Consider the following 21150-nt stretch of genomic DNA (forward strand, 5'->3'; position numbering starts at 1 on the left):
TCTAAAGTAAGAAAATTTGAAGATAAAATTTCCTGGAGAAAAAAATTATATTGTAGTGAAAAGTTGCACGGGTTCAAGAACCCTGTGTTTCCTATATGAAACAATGCAGGGTACATGCCAGACAATTGGGCATTGCAGCAAGGACACTCTTAGAGATGTCCTTACTGATACAGTCTGTGGTCTGCAGGAGAAAAAGCAATATTTATTTGCCAGGCAATACACACTCAGTAGTTACACACTTTAAAATACATAATTTTCTACTTAAATATACTACCATTTTATGGCCTTCATCATTTTATCTATCTATACATTTATTTTCCTATTAACATCAAATGCAAGACACATGGCTTAGTACTAATTTCTATCAATAAGCATTTAAAAATATCTTCTCTTTGGACATGAACATGATATGAAAAGAGGAGAGGCGAGGGGAGAGGAGAGGAGAGGAGAGGAGAGAGGGAGGAGAAGAACAAGCACAAAGAATCACAATAAATACTTTGTATCCCACCCCAGCCCCCAAACAAAGGGACATGAATAATACCACCATCAGCTGGCTTACATCAATTAGAGTCCCTGTGCCCAAAGAGAAGGACTTCCATTGTAAAGTTATCTATCCCAGACAAGTTAAGACAGAAAGTCTTCAGTCCCACCATTTGTAAAAAGGACAATGACATGGAAAAGACAAGGTTATAAAGTCATTCTGCATTTTAAGAATCATATACTAGCTGGGTATGGTGGTGCCCGCCTATAATTCCAGCCCTCGGGAGAGGCTATAACAGAACAGAGTTTGAGGTCAGCCTGGACTACACAGCAAGACCCTATGTGTCAAAGCAGGACAAGACAAAAAGAATCACACGGTACAAACAGGTGTGGCGACAGAGACGTAAATGATATGTAATTAGTTACGTAGACTAACACCAAGGCATGGCTTTGTTCACAGTTCTAATCCTCGTCATGTCATGTGGAGTGTTCAAGCTACACGTCCTCTTCATATTCCAGATACTTCGCTGTGATGGTTTCCTCAAGCTGAATTCCTCCACTGCCCATTAAGGCAAATGCCGGAAACATTGTATGTGAACAGTCCACCTGGCGCTCATACAGGCATTTCATGTGGTCCATATCATAGAAGCTCACTTTGCCTTTATCACAGTCAAGGAAAATCCCTATACTTGTTGGCATGGGGAGAACTCTGTTTTCGGGTTCATTAGAAGAAGTAGGTGACTTGGGTATAAAAAATTTCTTCATGCCTATAGTAACTAATGTAAACGGTTGTGAAGAATCAAAACAGGCGTCCTCACTTCCGCTGTCATGCCCACTGTCTTGCTCATATCTACAACACAACAATAAGCACAGTAACTCATCTCGAGCCGCAGTCTCCGTAGGGTCTTCAACACACTCAAAAAGTAATGCACACTGCTCTAAAGTTAACACACACAAAACGTCCTATGCACACACCTAAAGCACAGACTATAAATTGCCATTTAGAGTTGTCCCTCTGTGGTCAGTGTCAAATTCCACATAGTAGTAGCATCCATTTTTATATAAATTTAGATGCAGATAGGAAATTAAAAATTTATTTCTACTGGAAAAAAATCAGAGGAGAGGATGTCAAGGGGCTTAATTTGAGATTAAATACATATGGTACACAATGGTATGTCATAAAATACAAAGAACGACGTTCTTAATCTTTGAAATTAACAGGCTAAAGTAAATAACCAGGCACTCGAAAGAACATGAGATAAGAGCATGGTTCCTTCTCCTCTGGAAAATCCTATTTTCTGATTGTGATTTCCACATCAACTAAGAATAGTGAAACTGTTTTCCTTTTGTAACACATGAAAAGTCACAGAAAATTCTGATACACAAGCCTTCCATTCTTCCCTGTGTACGGCTTGTCTTTTGCTTATATATCTTGAATCATAGTGCATCAATCATTTTAATCTGTTTTTTCTGGTTTTGGCGTCTCCTACTTCTCATGCTGTAAACCCTTACATGTCAACACAAATATTTTATCAAAGTCATAGCATTGTTTTGCCATTTACAGTATTTCCACTTGAGCATACCATTGTGTTTAATTAGCCCCTTACCTAGGATAGCTCAAAATTATGTCATTACATGTCACTATCTGTACAAAATGTTTGTCCTATCATTCATGTGTCATCATAACATGTTAAACATTCATGTTTAACCATTCAGGTTGAATGGTTAAAAACAAACAAACAATTTTTCTAAGCCTGTTCATCTTATGCCCATTTAAGGGAAACTAAACTACACAATCTCCATTATTCAATATCTTAAGGAATTTACCTGCTGAAGAAACATGTGCAACACAAAAGGACTGGTGGGAAAGTTTAAAGAAGCTGTTAAATTAACTGGGTAACAACCGTGAAACGGGCAGTTAGAGTCGTTTCACTGGATAGGTGTCTTAACATACACTTTAGGAACTTTGTGTGGGAAACTCAAAATTTAAGCCGTGAAGCTGTGTCACAAGCAAGAGGAATTCAAAACAGACTAGCTTCCTCATAGCAGCAAAAATTAAATGTTAATTATTCTGTGAATGAATACAAGACACCCTGGCGTGGCAGAGCCAGTCACCCGGATCTAAGATCCGCGAGTCCCAAAAGTAATGAACGAGTCCCGGTCTGTGTTCAGGGTGACCTTGGGCAATGCTGATATTTACTTTTAAAGTAGTTGTCAAGTTCTCCGTCGAGGAAAAAACATACCTTGGACTAGCTGCGTCCCGGGGAGAGCGCAGCCACTCTTGCAGTTTGTCACTGGAAGCAACTCCCACTTTCACCAGGTATGAATACGGTTCCACACGGCAGGCCCAGAAGTGTTTACCTTTCGTGATTCCGACATCTCCGATGATGTAGTCTAAGCTGGTGTAATGGCCCACTTGGATGCGCTCCGCAGCGAGGAGGACGTTAAATCCAGCTCTGCTCTCCACCCGGTCTCTCTTCAGGTTCAGCAAGAGATGCTCGGTATTATAGCCACACTTTTCATCAAACAGGAAACTGAAAACTGAACGGAGGTGGAAATTATTCTTACAGCAATCTGAGCGTGGTACTAGGATTTCCGAAGTATAAAGCTGCATCTGATAGTATAGATGCAGGGATGCTGTCACACTATGCCAGACAACTACAACATTCAAAAGGTACAACTCCGATGCAGCAGTAAGTTCTAGAATATTCTCTATACCTGAAGATCTTGAGAAATAAGCAAAGCAGTAGAAAATGTCTTATATTATCTGTGAGCCTTTATGAGTATATACATTGGGATCAGCAGTGTCATTTACTATATATAGAATGTACTTGGCCAACCATTTATTTTTAAAAATATTTATTTTATTATTTTTAATTATTTGGGGTTGGGGAGGTATATGCACATGAGTGCAGGTGCCCATGAGGTCAGGAACTTTGGATTCCCAGGAGGTGAAATTCAGAGGTGGTATATATTTATAAATATTCTGAATTTTCTTAATTTGAAAATTTGTAAGATATTTCCCTTATCAATCAACACAACAGATATGAGAAAGATGATACTCTCTGAATACGTCATGTTTCCAGTTTGGAGAGGTTTGTATCCATCGCAAAGATTTAACAAAAGATTCATCTAAACTCTAAATTTCCTCATTTGTAGAATGAAGCTAACTCAACTGTTTCTAATACAACAGTTGTAGCTAGACAATGCATACACAACAAAACTATCCATCAACAGAATAATTGATAAGGAAGATGTGGGAGATGTACAGAGGAGTGTTACTAAACCTTAAAAGTGGAAATCCTGACACACAGGACAACACAAACAACACAAAATAAGCCAGATGCAAAATGATAGATACTGCAAATTCCATTCCCCTGAGGTACCCAGATAGTCCAGTCCTCAGAAAGAAAGGAGAGAGACTACCAGTGTCTATGGGGAGAGGGCTGAAGAGTTGTTTATGGGATACAGATTTTTCAGGTGAGATTTACAGTTTTTTCTGAAGATGTGAATGGTGCTACTGTACATTCGCTGTACAATAATGAATGTACTTTCTATCACTAAACTGTATGCTTACAATGGTATGTCTATCTTTATTATATAACATTAAAAAAAATAGCTTCCAGCAAGCTAAACCCAGCCCCCGTATATAGGCGGATCCTTCTCGTTGGTGATGGCTACTGTCCTGGCATAGTTATTCTTGATTCGTTTCCATCTCCAGTATCTCCTGCTTTCCACAGTAAATCTAAATGGCCCCACTACTTAAATGGCTTCTCTCAGAGAGGAAAATAAAACTCTTAGCATGCCTCTCCTCCTCCCTATACAGCTGCTACTAAAAACAGCAGCCTTGTTTAGAATTATCTTTCTGCTTTCAGAGACCAGAAACTTAAAAATAGCATATAGCATTAAATGTCTACTGGATACTTGAAAATTCACCCTCTGTTGATTTTAGTAAAACTCAAGAGAATTAGTTACAGCCAGCCATATATATCTGTGGTGGTTTAATAGGTTTGCCTCCCATAGACTCATGTGTTTAAATACTTGGCCCATAGGGAGTGGCACTATTAGAAGGTGTGGCCTTATTGGAGTAGGTGTGCCTTGTTGAAGGATGTGTGTCACTGTGGAGGTGGGCTTTGAGGTGTTATTTATGTTCAAGCTACACCCTGTGTGGTACACAGTCTCTCACGTAGGCCTCTCAGCGACTTCTCCAGCACCATGTCTACATGGATGCTGCCATACTTCCCACCATGATGATAATGGACTGAATCTCTAAAACAGTAAGCCAGCCCCAACCAATTAAATGTTGTCCTTTAGAAGAGTTGGTAATGGTCATGGTATCTCTTCACAGCAATGATTAAGACAATATCTATGTTATAAAAAAATTTTTAAGCCACAACATTCCTGAAAAAGCACACACAGACACACACACACACACACACACACACACACACACACACACATACACACACCATTTTTATATTTGGACAAAAAGGGAAAGGAAAGACAGAATTTAGAAAATATGGGTACATAAGACACTAAAACAGGGGTAGGGTCCATGGCCTAAAAAAAATCAACTGAGTTTGTCTGAGGCAGTAATGGGTAGGGAAAAATACTTCCCACTACCATGAGTCAGATCAGTTTTAGTTCTAAGTATCCCCCATCTATGAAGACACTGCAGTAGATACCAACTAACCTGTATGTCCTTCCTATCCAGAAAAGTTCTTCAGCCTCTTTAATAAATAAGTGATGTCAGCATATCTGGGAAAGAGAGGTGGGGTAATATAGAACAAGGAGCTATCTGTGTAGAGGGAAAGCTTACAGTGTGGTCTTAAGTAGACCTTTGGCCCTCATGTGCAGAGAAGCACTCTGGGAGAGAAAACCTAGGCAAGTCAGACAAATTATGCCAATGAATTTAAAAAATAACTATCACTACCCTGATACCCTGTTCTTTAGACATTGCCATTAACTGATCTTTTAAAAAGCCCCAGAACTATGCTATTATTTTATGGTTTAGGTTCTTTTCTTTGAGACACAGTCTTAGGATTTTTGCCCTTGGATAGTTTAGTACTCACTATGCATGCAGACCAGGCTGGTCTCAAATTCAGAGATCTGCTTGCCTCTGCCTCCCTAAGTGCTGGAATTAAAGGCGTGCTCCCCCATGCTCATCTGGGCATGCAGTCTTAATACTTTAAAACAGCATCCATATCATCTTGATACCAATTTAGCCCCAACTATTAACATGTCTTTTTTGATCCGATGTCAATCAAAATCTAATACAGAAGTTGAGGTGATATTTGAGGACTGGAGTCGTTTCTAAATCTCATCTAAGTGTAGCATCTACTTGTCTAGAGTCTTCCCAAAGCACAAAGCTGGCTTCAGTGTATGTCTACCTATGGAGACACTACACTTCCGGGCCTCTCCTGCCCTGATTCCTTATTCCCAGTACCTGGAGCTGGAGGAGTATGCAGAATCAGTTCTCTGCTGCAGGGACTGCAGATAGAACCCCTGTAAGCTCTCACTCGGAACGCATAAGGACTGTTGCTTTCAAGGTTGGAGACAACTTTACTTGTGCCGTGGACTTCTATCTCATTCCATGATATCATTTCTTCGTCTCTATTAATCTTGCGGTATTCAAGGACATAGCTGTCGGCTTTGTCCTTTTCTGGATGGTGCCAGTCTATCAAGGCGTTATTATACACTTTACTCTGTTCCTCGTTGATCTCAGGAATGTCTATGCCTGAAAGAATTATGATATAGAACACGATGTTAAGACAGTATTTCCATCAGCAAAAATAAAGTACTGGCATTTTCTATTATGTCCAAGAAATTTCTAAATGTATAATATTATGCATAAAAAGACAGTAAATCTCAAATAAGGTAAATCTGTAATTATAATGGAATTGGGGGAAAAAAGTGAAAAACTAAAACAGCATTATTAATTCTGAGACACTGGAAATTCTATTTTTTAAAACCATAGACTTTCCCCATAATGAGTCATACCTCTGGAATTGAAATTTTTATGTAAATTTACATAAACCATTTTAGTACTAAAAATGTAAAGTTTTGTGATTTTTCAACCAAACTCTAATGAGCATTTTCTTTGATATTTACCAATGTAGACTTGCAAAGTCAAATACTTTTTCTCAGTATTGGCATGATAAAGCAGTAAGTGAGGTGGCTCAGCCGGTGAAGTGCTTGCAATACAAGCTTGAGGTCCCAGCCCGTATCCCAGCACCCACAGAAAGGCTGGTAGTGACGGCAGGACTCTGTCCCACCAGCTCTAGGGAGGCAGAGACAGGTGGATCTCTGAAGCTCACTCACCAACTACGTTACCCAAATTAGTGAACTCCAGGTCCACCAAGGGGGCCTATTTCAAAAGAATCAGACAGATAACAGCAAGACACATGCTACTAACCTCTGGCCCCTGGTCTATACATATACACAGACAAAAACACATACAGTCTCTCTCTCTCTCTCTCTCTCTCTCTCTCTCTCTCTCTCTCTCTCTCTTTCATACACACACACACACACACACACTTTAAAAAAGAAAAGAAAACAAGAAACTAAAAAAGGAAAACCAAAAAAAAAAAATACTTAGGCAATTCCAAGACAATCAGTATAGCAATCTTGTTTAGATATTGCCAATAGTTTGCCATAAGAAATTCCGCTGTATGGATCAAGATTTATATATTTAGGGGAAATAGGATCCTATTATTTGGATGAAAGTCTAATGTTTATAGGCAGCATGGTAACTCGCATTTGTAAACTCTGTACTTAGGAAGCACTAGGATCACTGTAAGTACAAGGGCAGCCTGGGCTACATAATGAATCGCAGATTTTTTCAGAAAAGCAAAACATAGACCAACATCACAGCTAAATCTTGGAGCACACACATAACCTTTTCTATACACTAAACTTGGAAGCTTGGATCAGTTGGTCTGTCAGTAGTTCCTGTAAGTCACATGTGTGCTGGGCAGGACAGTACATTCCTATGATACCAGCGTAGCCAGGAGAACCAATTCAAGGTGCTCCTTGGCTACATACGAAGCTTGAGTTCAGAGTGGACAAATTACATATACACAAATATGTTATGTCCACACACACTTGCCCACATCAAACTACAGAGGAGGAAATGAAATAAGGGCCCTGCTTCCTTTATTTATCCCGTGGCCTCGTATAGGCATGAGCCTCTTATAAGGAAGCCTTACAGCGCATTAACACACAAGTGCTAACACAACACTGAAGATTACACAGCCACAGTAAGATCAGCAAACACACCCACAACATACTGTAAAGTTAAAAACTAAACAGGACCAAACCACAGAGTCTCTTCAGCCACATGGTCCCTATAAGAAAGGGCATGTGGGGAAAATGAAATATATCCACAGGCAGGAAATGCGGGCATCCTCTTTCTTCTACCCAGTGTTTTCTTGGTCCCTGGTACTGTGGATAATCCATGCTTACTCATGTTGGCCTTATCTTTGAAGGAGCAATGTTTGGATCCATAGGTAGAAAACTTAGACTCAAAAGTAAGCAAAAAGCAACTAATGTATGCAGAACCAATAGTCTAGGAAGTAAAATCAGCATTTGAAATGAAACAAACACCAACTTGGAAAAACTAAATCCATAATAAATAATGCCAGACTTAGATATACATATAAAAAGAAGAGATGCTATAGCAAGCCACAGTTTTTAACCTTTAAGAAGACAAATTTCGTTTTTCAAAAAACAGCTTTTTAGAAATATTTATTTAATGTATATGAGTGCTCTATCTGCATGTACACCTGCATGCCAGAAAAGGACATCAGATCCCATTACAGGTGGTTGTGAGTCACCATGTGGTTGCTGGGAAGTGAATTCAGGAGCTCTAAAAATGTAGCCAAGGCTCTGAACCGCTGAGACATCTTTCCAGTCCGAAAACATCCTTTTTTTTTTAATATAGGTTTTAAAAATCTTATGTTTGGGGGTTAAGTATGTGCAAGTGAGTACAGGTGCCCTCCGAGACCAGAAGCTGTCAGAGCCCCTGTAGCTGGCACTATGGTGGCTGTGAGGCATCTGATGTGGGTGCTGGGAATCAAATTCTGGTCCTCAGCAAGAGGCATACTTGCTGTTAACCACTGAGCATCTGTCTAGCACCTAGTCTGTGCTGCTTCAATTTCACATGAGGAGGAACCTCGGCAAGGCAAGTGTGTTAAGATGCAAGAATGGGAGGAAGCCCTCCTTGTGATGGGGTGGCCTGTGAGGGTGTTTCCTAAAAGTCATCTGCTGAAATCAGGACCCTCCTGATAGTGACAGCAGTCCTTCAGAAGACTGACTATATTGGAAAACTCAGTCTTCAGAAGGGATATTAAATTAAGCTGAGATCCTCACAGCAGGCCCTAATTCAATATAGCTGGAAATCAGAATATACTTTAAACTAGACTTCATGGACTAACAATATCATAACCTTATAATTAAAAAAAAATGTGATGCCATGTACACAATGTTTTAAAAGCCAGGAGTATAGTTTTGTGTATGAAAACTAAAGTTCCAGGATAGATGATCGTGAGCAACTTATGTCACAGGGGAGGGAATGCGCACCTGCTGCACACACCGCCAGAGAGGAAGCACAGCCTTCACCACTTACCACTAGAGAAGAAGGACAGTTCTCCAAGCACCTCTGTTTGTTTCGATATGTTAACAACATAGTCTTCAAAAGAAGCCTGGGCTGCAGGTCTAAAGCTCTTCAGAGATTCTGTAGCTTTCTGTATTCTGTGGGCAGACATATGTCATATAAAAGCCAATCTTTAAAAAGGCAAGTCACACTAAACACTGGCAACATGACAAGCCAAAGAAATGGACACTGCATTCAGAACCCAGGATGCGGCAGAGCCAGGCTGCTCCTTAACCCACCACCAGGAACTACTAGGCCGGTCGAGGTTTTTAAAAGCTACGGAGCCAGGCAGGTACCTGAGATGGAGCTGCTTCGCCGTCTGCACAAAGCAAGACTGGTCGGTCTCCTTCAGCACTTCCTGAGCATATCCCACAAGCCCGTTATTCTCCAGAAGGCCTTGGTACTCTTCCATTTGAGTGTGAAATTTGTCTAGTCTTAGTTTCTTAGAGGCATCTATGGCTTTCAGGACAGACGACTTCCTGTCTTCCAGGATTTCAAAGAGCTTTTCAAAATGTGCCAGCGCTTCTTCCTTCGCCCTCTCTCCGTTGCACTAGTGTAAACCACACACGTGTTACCTCCTGCTGAACCCAACCTCGCCATTGCGTGAGTATAGAACACACGCATTATCTTAGCCATAAACCCAGTCAAGGTCTTGTCATGACACCCTACATAATATCAACAAAACAATGCCGGATGTTGTAAAGAAAAATTTTTGTCTGCTTCCAAAATCTTCAAAGCAGTAGCCTAGGGCGAGGCACTTAAAAAAATAACTGTCTGCTTCCGTTTCTATTTGCTTTGTGAGGTCAAAACTTTGTACTGTTAAAGTCCGGTAACAGACAAATGATTCAATTAAATGAGAAACAATTTTCAGTGATAGAATTAGTTAAGGGCAGAATTGAACTGATTTAACAACAAATATAGCAAAAGCACAAGTCTTGAGCGTTTGTAACTCATCTCAAATTCAGGAATATTTCTAAATACAGGAAGCTATTCTAAAGTTAAATTACAGCCATAGAACTTTTAAAAGCATCATTCTCAATATTCTACATTAAGGTCTTTAAAACAAATTTTCTTTAATCCTTACCCAGCCATGTGCTTGTGGGCTAAGCGGAAGTGGAACATGAGCTCTGGGTTCGGTGCCCCCCCACCCTCCCTCTCCCATGCAAAACACACGGATAACAGAAATTATGCAGATTCTTATGAGGATGATTAACGATGATTTGCATGAAAAGCATACCATTGTGTCACATAATCTAGACATTCTTATCACTGCATAATTGTTTTTTCTGTTTCATAAAACAACCTATCTGTAGTATCTATAAACATGTTGATTTGGGGTTTTGTTTGTTCGAAACAGAGTCTCTTTCTATAGCCCGGCTGGCCTCAATCTCAATCCTCCTGCCTCACTCACCCTTGCTAGTGCTAGGATTACACGCCTGTGTCACCCTGCCTAAGCCAAATGATTTGAATCTTTATAAAATCAGAGCTCAGGGTGACTTTGAAAGAGTCCAGTGAGTGCTGGGAGTGCTTATTACAACAGACCTACCAGAAAAGTCTTCAGAAACAGGCACTGCAGAGGACACTGCCAGGACACTGTAGAATTCCCAGCAGCCTCTGCTCTGGGAAAGGAATGCTGTTCAGATTCCCCTCAACATTGCTAACCCCATCAGTTCACATTTTGGTTTTTGGAGGGTTTTTTTTTTTTAATGTAACATACAAAGTGATGGAGTTTATTATGATAATTTTGTATTTACCAATATGCTTTGTTCTAGTTCAGTTTTTAAAGGAAAAGTTCAGAGAGCAGTAAGATTCTCTTAATGGTTTTCCACATTAATCAGAAATATGCTTAGATAAAAATTATAATTGCAGATAAAACTGTCCCATCATCACTGAAGAAGTGTTAAGGATGGAGACAAACATGGCATTAATTTGCTTGGGGAGGGGTGCTTAAGACAGAGTTTCTCTGTGTAGCCTGTAGACCAGGCTGGCCTCAAACTCAGAAATCCACCTGCCTCTGCCTCCCAAGTGCTAGAATTAAAGGTGTGCGCCACCACTGCCCGGCTTAATTTGCATTTTCTTTTTTCCTTTCTTTGCATTATTTTTCTACAGTGAAGATGATCCAGACCAGAATCAAGACCTACATGTCCTGTACACGTCATGCGAATTTTCTACCACTAAGAAACATCCCCAGCCCCCTGCTGTTTCTTAACCATCTCACTCCCTACTGGGGAAAAAAATATTTCAAGAAATAACAATCTTGAGCTAGCCTAGATCTTTTATATTTGATTATAATTTTTAAAGTGATCAAGAGGAAAAGAAAAAAAACTCCACTCTACATATCAAAGCCTATGGAAGGTACTTGCACTGTCAAAAAACCCAGCCTTACTCAGACTTATTGTGTTTTAAAAATCCTATCACTTTTTATTATTTAGTTTTTTGGTTTTTTTTACATTTTATTTATTGTGTTTGTGTGAGTGTGTATATGTGTATTTGTGTCTGTGTGTGTAGGTCAAAGGACAACTCAAGAGAATGGATTCTCCCTCTGGACCATGTAGGCTCCAGAAGTTACTCAGGTAAATCAAGCTTGGCAGCAAGTACCTTTACCTTATAGGACATGTAGCCTGTACCCACCCCCTTTTTAGACAGTCTTATGCAATTCCTATGTAGCCAAGGCTGGCCTTGAACTCGTAATCTTTATGCTTCCATCTCCCAAGGATTACAGGTATGAGCCACCATGCCAACTTACTTTCTGCAGCTTTTGGCATGGTCGTGGTTGAAACACAATGGTTCCCACTCCTAGAACAGAGCGAGCAGGGTGTGGGCTGCCATAAGTGTTGATGGCGACTGTGAGCATAAGGCTTGATTGTATAATAGTGTACATATTTTCATGCTCCTCCTTCAAGGAACGTCCTATCTGCCAAGGTTAATGACTCCATGATAATCAGAGGCAGCATGAATATGGGAGGTATGGGTATGTCTAATGTCTCAGCAAAATGGTAGAACACTGTGACCTTTGGGACAGCCCTTTATTTAGGCTGTGGGAAAGAACACTGAAAACATGAGTTCAGAAACACAATTTCTCAACTATGCAAAATATAAGGATGCAATATATGAATTGTGTAAGGAGCTTCACAGATCTAAAGCGACAGAGGCAGCTGCACTATAAACCAGCTTGTCAGAAAGATAAAAAGACAGGCAGATACAAAGGCAGGCAGATTCCTGAGTTCAAGGTCAGCCTGGGACAGAGGGAGGCCCAGGCATGGTAGGAATGATAATCTTAGGGCACAGTCACCCACCTATCTTATTGTCTGTGCTTGTGCTTGCAGTCGATTTCTAAGAATCAAGGGGCTGAGGTCATGGGATGCTGACTCATGGGATAATCAAAAGGGAATCTAGGAGAATGACTGAGTTGATGTATAAATAAAAGACTGAGCTTTTGATCTGCAAGAGATGAGCTATCCAGAGAGTTTTTAGAATTGCAAAAAAACATATCTTAAGCAGAGAGCTGTCTGGAGATCTCCAGAGAGAATAGAACAGAAAGAGAGCATTCTGGAAAGCTGTCTCTAACAGAACACAGGCTGTCAGCTTGTAATCCGCAATTTGACTTCAAGTCATTTGTTTCACCACTCCCAGACATCTCTTCCTCAGAACTCCTCTCCAAGCCTAGGCTGGTCCTTTCCCTACTTTAATTGAAGTAGAATATATAAATAGAAAAATGTGCAAGTGAGCATACTGACTAGTAGAACATTTAGATAAAAGCACATTCCTGTATACCAGCAGCCACCCTCATAACCTCTCTAGAGATGATTCTCCCTCCTCAAGGACAACTTTATGAAATTTTAAAAAATAATCTAATCTCACTTGGCTACTTAAAAATATTTAATATATATGAATGTTTTGCCTGCATATGTCTGTGTACCATGTAGATGCCTGGAACTGGAGCTATAGATGATTGTGAACCACCATGTGGTGTTGGAAATTGAACCCAGGTCCTCTAGAAGAGCAACCAGTGCTCCCAACCATTGCAAAACCATCTCTGCAGCCTGCTCTGGATACTACCTATAGATGTCATCACAGCATCATCCCTTCCACACAATGTAAGGCAGGATATACCTAGACTAGTCCTAGCTCCAATAGTCTTATCTCTACTTGTATACCACTATACTACCTATAGATGTCATCACAGCATCATCCCTTCCACACAATGTATGGCAGGATATACCTAGACTAGTCCTAGCTCCAATAGTCTTATTACTACTTGTATACCACTGCTGAGGGACATTTGGGTTGTTTCCACCTTGTGGCCACTGCAAGCAAGACAAGCATGAACACTCATCTTTATGTTTCTAAGCAAGCCAGAACATCCAGAAGAATCTGGAATTTTCAATAACCCTAGGCCTATCACATACAGTAACCTTTCAAAGGCTATCTGCTCATGTTCACACACAGGTCAGTGTTGAAAGCTAATTTTTCCCTACGACTCCTGAACACTGATCACCCAGGAGTCTACTCTGCATGTGTTTCCATGCGTTCTAGGGAAGCAGAGGTATGAGGTCACACAATTCTCAGCTCAGAGAACACGTTTAGGATGTTATGAACAAGTAAGACAATGTATGGATGAGTGACTAGAAAGGTACTCTGACCAGCTTACAACTTACCTCTGTTTCTTTCATTAACAAGTTTAGTTCAGAAATTTGACTCTTCACCTGGCTTTCCTTACCAATAAGGAAATCAATGTCTTTTGAAAGTTTCTCCTGTGGAAACATACAGAACACAAGTACAAAAATAAGTCAGCAAAGACTTAAAGCAATTTTGTAAATTACATGGTACTCTTCCTTCCTGATAAAGGATCAGCAAAACCAGCTATGGTGATTAACTCAAGGTAAATATTTACTGGCCTTAGCACATAGGCTCAAGGTCATCTGAAAGGTTAAATGAAGGCTGAGGGGGAGGGAGGGGTGACAGCCAAAAATTCCAAATGTGCAAGTAGAACTTTTCATTGTTTATCACACTCAGAATTCTTGATTCTAAGGCTTCTAAGCAAACTGGAGGTCAAATAGTATAGCAATTCAAATAGTATAGCCTTCCCTCACATTTCACAATTTACACACACACACACACACACACACACACAGAGCAAGAAAAACGCCAAAGATCAATCTAAAATAATCCCAGCTCATCCCAGCCTTGCTATTCATTCGTTCACTATACACTGGTGAAAACAGATTTTCAACTAGTTTGTTAAATTAGCTATTCTGAAAACTATAATTTCCCAGAGAAATTACATCTCGGGTTTTGGTGTAATCTCTAGATTGGTCTAAAAAAATATGTCTTGCAATGAGTCTGAAATCTGTTTTGTTTTGTTTTGTTTTGTTTTGTTTTGTTTTGTTTTGTTTTAAAAAAAGAAAAAACCACTTGAGAGCATTTGGTAGGACTACCAAGTCACAACGGAAAACCAAATTAAGTCTAAATGAAAATGAGAAAGACCAGGAAGCACCTCCCAGTGCGATACATGCTCAGAATGAGTGCTCTCCTGGATTCTAACTGCTGAACACCTGAAATGAGGGCAAGAAGAGAGGCAATCACTTGGTGTTTAAGAATTCAAGAAGTAAGTCTACTTCATCTTCCTCTTTCTACTAGAGAGTGAAAGAGGATGTGTGCAGAAATAGATGTGACTGGCTCCACAGGACCCATGTCAGTCTCAGAGGGGCATCTAGCTACCAGATACACAGAAGCCCTCTGGGAGTGCTCACTGGAGAAAGAGGAAGTGGCTGACAGGAAAGGAACAAGAAAGATTTCTGGACACAAAAGAGAATGGGTTGGGAATCTAGCTTAGGGATAGAGCATGTCCCCTAGCATGTGCAAAGTCCTAGATCAATCTCTAGTGCCCATATTAATCATCTATAAGAGACAGATATGGCTGTACAAGCCTGTAATCCTTAAGAGAGATAGACAGAGAGACAGAGAAAAGAAACCGGGACCTTACAGAATAATAATGCTACAAAGAGATAGAAAATCTTCCATTTGACCCGGCATTTTACCCATCCAAAGAACCTAAAGTTCATGAGGTACAAATACCACAGACAATATCTGAACTATAAACTTACTCATAATTAAGTAACATAACCACTCTCCAGGGCTAGGGAGTATTTAACACCACACTGCAAGCCAAACGTCAAGTCTAGCACTGTCCCTTAAGAGCACATACTGGGACCACAAGCTTGAGCACAGGCACTCTTTTTTCTTGACTACAGTGACAAAGCTGTATCTGCCCCGCCCTCCATTGTCCACCCTTTATATGCTCAAAGCAACTAGACATGGTCATTCCCCCTAAACCCCTAAAAAAATCAGTCAGGGTGATATCTGAGAGAAGGGAAGGAGAGACTAGAGGTTAAGACTTCCTGGTAGGCAGACATAAGGAGAAGGACCATGGCTAGGTAATAAAGCTATCAAATCTCCAAGATAGCCAGCCTCTTCAATTTTCTGACCCTGGCAGCTTTGTCTGACATCAGTAGGACCCCTGCTGGGGACATGCTCAAGGAGTTCAAGACCAGATCAGGACTCGACACACCACAACAGCACCAAAGCCTCGTTTGTGCAAGGAATCTAAGAGAGTAATACATAGCTAGCATGCCCCTGCACTCGGAACGCTCAAGTTTAAAGGTGATACCAGCTTCAAATTGACCAGCCCTAAAGGGAGGCTTTAGAAGCCCTAGCCCTTGGGAAGAGACTGGATTATTTGTTGGGCACAAGTATTTCAAGTCCTCTTCTACTTTGCAGAGGTTCTTTGTCTCTCTGTGTGTCTACTGCATGTGTGCATGTGTTTTTTTCATCCATAATAAATGCCCTTCTTAACTGCTAAAAAATATAACCCTTTGGTGTGAATCTGAGTGTCCTAAGGGCTTGCCATGCAACAATTTCCTCCAAATTTAAACACTATTTTGCCCATCACTAAGAGAGACTCTTCAAGACTCATGAAGTAGACTAATCTTACAAATCTCAGAGAGTTCCTGAAAATTACAAGATTAGTCAGACCACCTGTCCCAAGGTTACACAGTCTATAACTCTCCCTCCAGCCAAGCTGCCTGCACCGCCAACAGGGGGCTCAGGGACACAGCTGCCTGTGAGCCACCTGTGCATCCATAAATGACCACAATACGCTCATAAATTTGCCAAATTGGACTCTGCTAGACTGTTCTAGTCTGACATCAATTCGGTGCCTGTCTGAGGTGAGAATGATACTTATTCACATCTTCCCAAGAAAGTCACACAACAAAGCTAAGACCCTGTGAAGTAGGACTAGGCTGACCTCTATAGCTGTCTCAAAGGTCCTGTGAGAGGGAATTACAAGCCAAGTTTGAGAACTAATTTTCCCCTTTATATATCACATTCCCAATAAAAAGGCACCAATGAAACACTAGTAAACAAGACGAAGGAAAAGTCACTCAACAATAGCATGAGTTCAAAGGTAATATCAGCCTTGCTTCACCTCTAGAGATGTTCAGAATAAAACCTTTGGAAAAACAGATATGTGATACTTTCTGTGCAAGTATACTTCTTGAAAAAGAACCCAAAATGTTACATATTCAAGCTACTATCTCATTTTTTTATTTGATGCAATTCAAAAGCTAAAAGATACAACTTAAAGGAAGGAAGATTTATTTGGTTCTATCTGAGAGGACACAAGTCCATCACAGCAGGTAAGGGCACAGTAGCCAGGGCAGCCAGGGCTGTGGCAGCAGAAGCAGGAGAAGGACATGGCCATGTATGTTGTACTGATAAGTTCAGCTAGAACCCACATGGGATACAAGGCCCCACATTTCCTCCAGCCCAGCCTCATCTCCTACAGGTTCCATACCCTTCCAAAATGGGAATAAGTGTTCAAACACAAGAACCCATGAGGGCATTTTGTAGTCAAATGTTAACCGTCACCATGCTAAGAAAGCCCTACACTACCAGCACTTATAACAGCAACAACCTACTTCAACCACTCTGACAATATTCACGACAAACATCTCTCACACCCTAAAATACAGATGCCACACCGAGTATTTTCCTACACAGTAGGGACTGCTTTCAGGAATGTTTGCATATTCTGCTTCTCTGAAAGTAGAAACATGTGTAAAACTATTAACAACTTGTCTAAAATCAACGTGATTTTGAGAAGAGCAAATGGAAAAGGAGTAAGACGCATCCTTAGAAATTCATGAAAATGATAGATTGGAAAGCTCAGAAATTCCTTGGGAAATGCTCCTTAATGGCACGCTGGCCAACTTCTGCAGATGCGGTTACAGAGTGGACAAGTACAGTGAGATGAGCCACGGCAAAGCTTAATGAGAAACCTGTACAGTGATGTGAGAGGCGGAGAAGGCTCTAGAAAAGCCCCGACATTCCAACAGTGGAGAGGCTCAGTGACTGAGGTGGGGCCAGATGAGGAAAGACAGTGAACGTGCATCATTTCTGGACGCCAGAATCAGAAAGCCTAGGGGACCAAACGGTGAGAGGAAACAGTCACCTGGAATCCTTGTGGAGACTCTTTCTCGGGTCTCCATTCAGGAAGACTAAGGGCAGCCAGCCTTAGGGAAGAGGGACTCTACTTTAAGCCAATGTGTATGTTTCTGTCAATATTGACAGAAGCCAAGTGAGTCATAGGATGGAAAATATCCTAGCCTCAGCTAACAAAACTGCTAGCAGTGGATCACTCTCCATTAACTGGTTAAGCCAGTTTCTTCAAAAGTGCAAGCAGTTTCCAGAATTGAAAACATCACAACCTGACACACATTATAGAACAGATAAGAAACCTGGTGTTTACCTCAGCAGATTCAACAAACAACAGACACAAGACAAATGCAAGGTTACCCTTCCATGAAGATCATTTCTCTAATTCAACACCCAACTGGCCAAAAATAAAAGAAGTGATACTGTGTCTTATACATTGTGTAGCCAATTCTCTCCAGCTTAAATGTAAACGAGACTTGCTACTCTTAGCAAATGGCAAAGCTAGACAATTAGTTTCTTACTAAAGAGTATGTAAATTGAAAAGTGTATTATGGAATATTGTTCTGAAAGTCTGAAATGAAAGAAATTAATGTGTAATAAAAGATAGCTGTGTTATTCCCATTATGTTCTTCATCAAGTTTCTCTCCCAAAGTCCTTGATTTCTAAAATGATAGATTTTTTTTTGTAAGCTAATGATTCTAGAGGCAGCTTGTTTCAGGGTAAGAGATGATCACTAAGAACACAGAGGCATGACTAAATAGGTAAGACTCAGTCCGACCTCACAACCTCCAGGGAAGAGAAGCCCGAGGTGGAGCGATCATCAGGTGCCACAGACTTAAGTGTGGAAGCCTATCAATGAGGCTTCTATAAAAAGAGAGGGTTCAGAACTTCCATAGAGCAGCGCCAGCGGAGGTTCTCACAGAGTGCACAACCAGAGGGTGTGGCAGCTCTTCCCACATTCCTCTCCCGTGCATCGCTCTTCATCAGCACCTGTTGTAATATCCTGCACGATAAATTGCTGTTTATGTTCTCCTGAGTTCCGTGAGCCTCTCAAATAAAACAATTAGACCCAAGGAGGGTGACTAACTGGAACTTCTTTTTATAACCATGTGATAACAGGCATTTAAACAAACAAACCAACCACATGTAGTTCACAGCTAGCACACACAGTAGGGCAGAGGCACTGACAGCCCTGCAGACTGAGCCATTTACCGGTGGGATCCGACAGCACATCCAGGTACAATGGCAGGACTAAATTGAATTAGAGGACACCCCCCCTCTGCTAGCATCTGCTACTATAGAACCCATTGCTTGCTTGCTGACATCATGTGAGGTCACAGAAGCCTTTCTGCCCAAGTGTGGCAGCACACGCCTGTATATCACAACTTGAGAACTAGAGGCAGGAGTTATCATGGCAAATTTTGAGGCCAGCCTGTTTTACATAGCAAGACCTGTCTCAAAAAAAAAAAGTTGCTCGTGGGGTCTGGGAGCAGCAGAGAAATATGGATTGTTTTACCAACACTAGCTTTAGGACATTTAATAAAAACCAGGGCAGATTACATGAAATCTAACCTTCTACAAATGTGATATGTTTTAGATTGTGCCATGTGAAGCTGACCAACTGCAGATACATGATAAAAGGACAAAACGTATCTGGCTTCCCACTTGAGACAGCCAAGCACAACATCTGGAATCTCCTTATGCATCAGATCTCAAAGAGACATTTTCCGAGATGATGGGAAACCAGAAAAGCTGGCTATCCTAGCTTGTCTGCAGTTTCTAGGGCTTAAGGCAAAGAACTCAAACAGAAGCCAGCGTCTCCCTGAAGTGGGAGTTAAGAAAGCCAGAATCTCTAAAGCCTAAAACCACAGAGACAAGAAGAAAAGGAAAAGTTACACAAGAATGAATACCAGTCGACCATGCCTAAGGTCAAAAAAAGTTCCAGAAAGGAGTAAAGTTTGCACATCCTCCCCACTATCCAGAACCCTGACCCTAAGAAAGATGAGCTTCTAAATCACTGGGGATGAAGAATCATCATCAAAGAGTTTTACCTCCAAAGTCAGTCTGATTAAGCTAAAACTAAACAAATGCTTCCCAGCCCTTTCAAGCAAAGCTGAAAACATGGTGTAATTAATATTACCTGAGAGCTAATCAAAACTTCCAGCTGACTGACTGGTTTTATGTTAAAACCAGCTAGAGTCATCTAGGAAGCGGGAACCTCAGTTGAGAAAATGCCCCCTATCATCTTGGTCTGTGGGCAGTTTTCTTCAATAATGATTGCTGTGGGAGGGCCCAGCACACTGTGGGTGGAGCCGCCCTGGGGTAGATGAGCCTGGGTGGTAAGAAAACAGGCTGAGCAAGCCACGGAGAGCAAGTCAGCAAGCAGTGTTCCTCCATGGCTTCTGCTCCAGTTCCTGCCTCCAGGTTCCTCTCTGGCTTGAGTTCCTGAACTGACTGACTCCTTCAGTGACAGACTGTTGTCTGAAAGAGTAAGAGGAAATAACAGCTTTCCTCCCCAAGTTGCTTTTAGCCATAATGTTTTACCACGGCAATAGAAACCCTAAGACACCAAGCAAGCAACCAAAGGAACAGAGAAATAGAAGCTACAGTGGCCAAATCTGACCATGACACAGACGTATGACACTGTTTATGTATACAGCCACATACAGGACAATCTGCACACATACTGCTAAACAAAGGGAACAATTTCCTAAAAGGGAAGCTTAAGGACGAATTAGTTCCTTTAAATCACTTTACAGCAAGAAGAATAAGATTTTTTTAAAGGCATTATACAACTGCCTACTCTGCTACTGACCATCAAACTTGACATTTTTCAGGAGTCTTCTACCTCTGCACACAGAGGATCAGTAATGAACCCTGCTCCCTGGGGGATCCCAACAGGGTCCCATCCCTTTCTCCCTCACACCTCAGAACTAGCTTTAACACACTCAAGAAAACTAAAAATATTATGACAGATATCTTTTTAATAAGTTATATCTAATTTTTATAATTATATTACATATTTATGTGATTATATAATTATATATAATTTACAATATATTTATATATTGTATAATTTATTTTATATTACCATGTATAACATAAAAATTATATATGCTATGTAATATATGAGTGTATAAAATAATTTTAATTATTCAAATATGTATATATTTAATTATATATAAGTATATATTAAATAATTATATTTTTATAGTTTGTAATAATTATATATTAAGTTTTACTTTATACTGTTAACTCCATTCAGTGAAACAGACCACATTATAAACCATGATTTTATATATACATATAAACTGAGTCATGAAATCACCAGGTATCAAAACCTACTTCCCAGGCTGGAGAGAGAACTCAGGAGTAAAGAGCACTGGCTGCTCTTAACCTGGGTTTGATTCTCAGCAGCCATTGTGAGGGTGCCAACCCTCTGAAACTCCAGTCCCAGGAATCCAGTGCCCTCTTCTAACCCCTCTTCAAGCACTGCATACACACAGTGCACAGACATA

The 21150-nt window shown here is 40.6% G+C and overlaps 1 protein-coding gene across 1 annotated transcript in view; it reads right to left on the reverse strand.

The window, feature by feature from the left end:
- Positions 1 to 421: 421 nt before the first annotated feature.
- Positions 422 to 21150, reverse strand: part of Trim36 (tripartite motif containing 36) — a 33590-nt gene continuing 12861 nt past the window's right edge. The window contains exons 5-10 of the mRNA XM_028777192.1: positions 13792 to 13887; positions 9430 to 9683; positions 9107 to 9231; positions 5927 to 6217; positions 2724 to 3021; positions 422 to 1330 (exon numbers count right to left, since the gene is read on the reverse strand). Coding sequence (XP_028633025.1) covers positions 976 to 1330; positions 2724 to 3021; positions 5927 to 6217; positions 9107 to 9231; positions 9430 to 9683; positions 13792 to 13887 — 1419 coding nt within the window. The 3' untranslated portion in view covers positions 422 to 975. The remainder of the gene's footprint in view (positions 1331 to 2723; positions 3022 to 5926; positions 6218 to 9106; positions 9232 to 9429; positions 9684 to 13791; positions 13888 to 21150) is intronic.

The sequence above is a fragment of the Grammomys surdaster genome, unplaced genomic scaffold, assembly GCF_004785775.1.
Source record: "Grammomys surdaster isolate TR1022 unplaced genomic scaffold, NIH_TR_1.0 278, whole genome shotgun sequence".
Lineage (NCBI taxonomy): Eukaryota > Metazoa > Chordata > Mammalia > Rodentia > Muridae > Grammomys > Grammomys surdaster.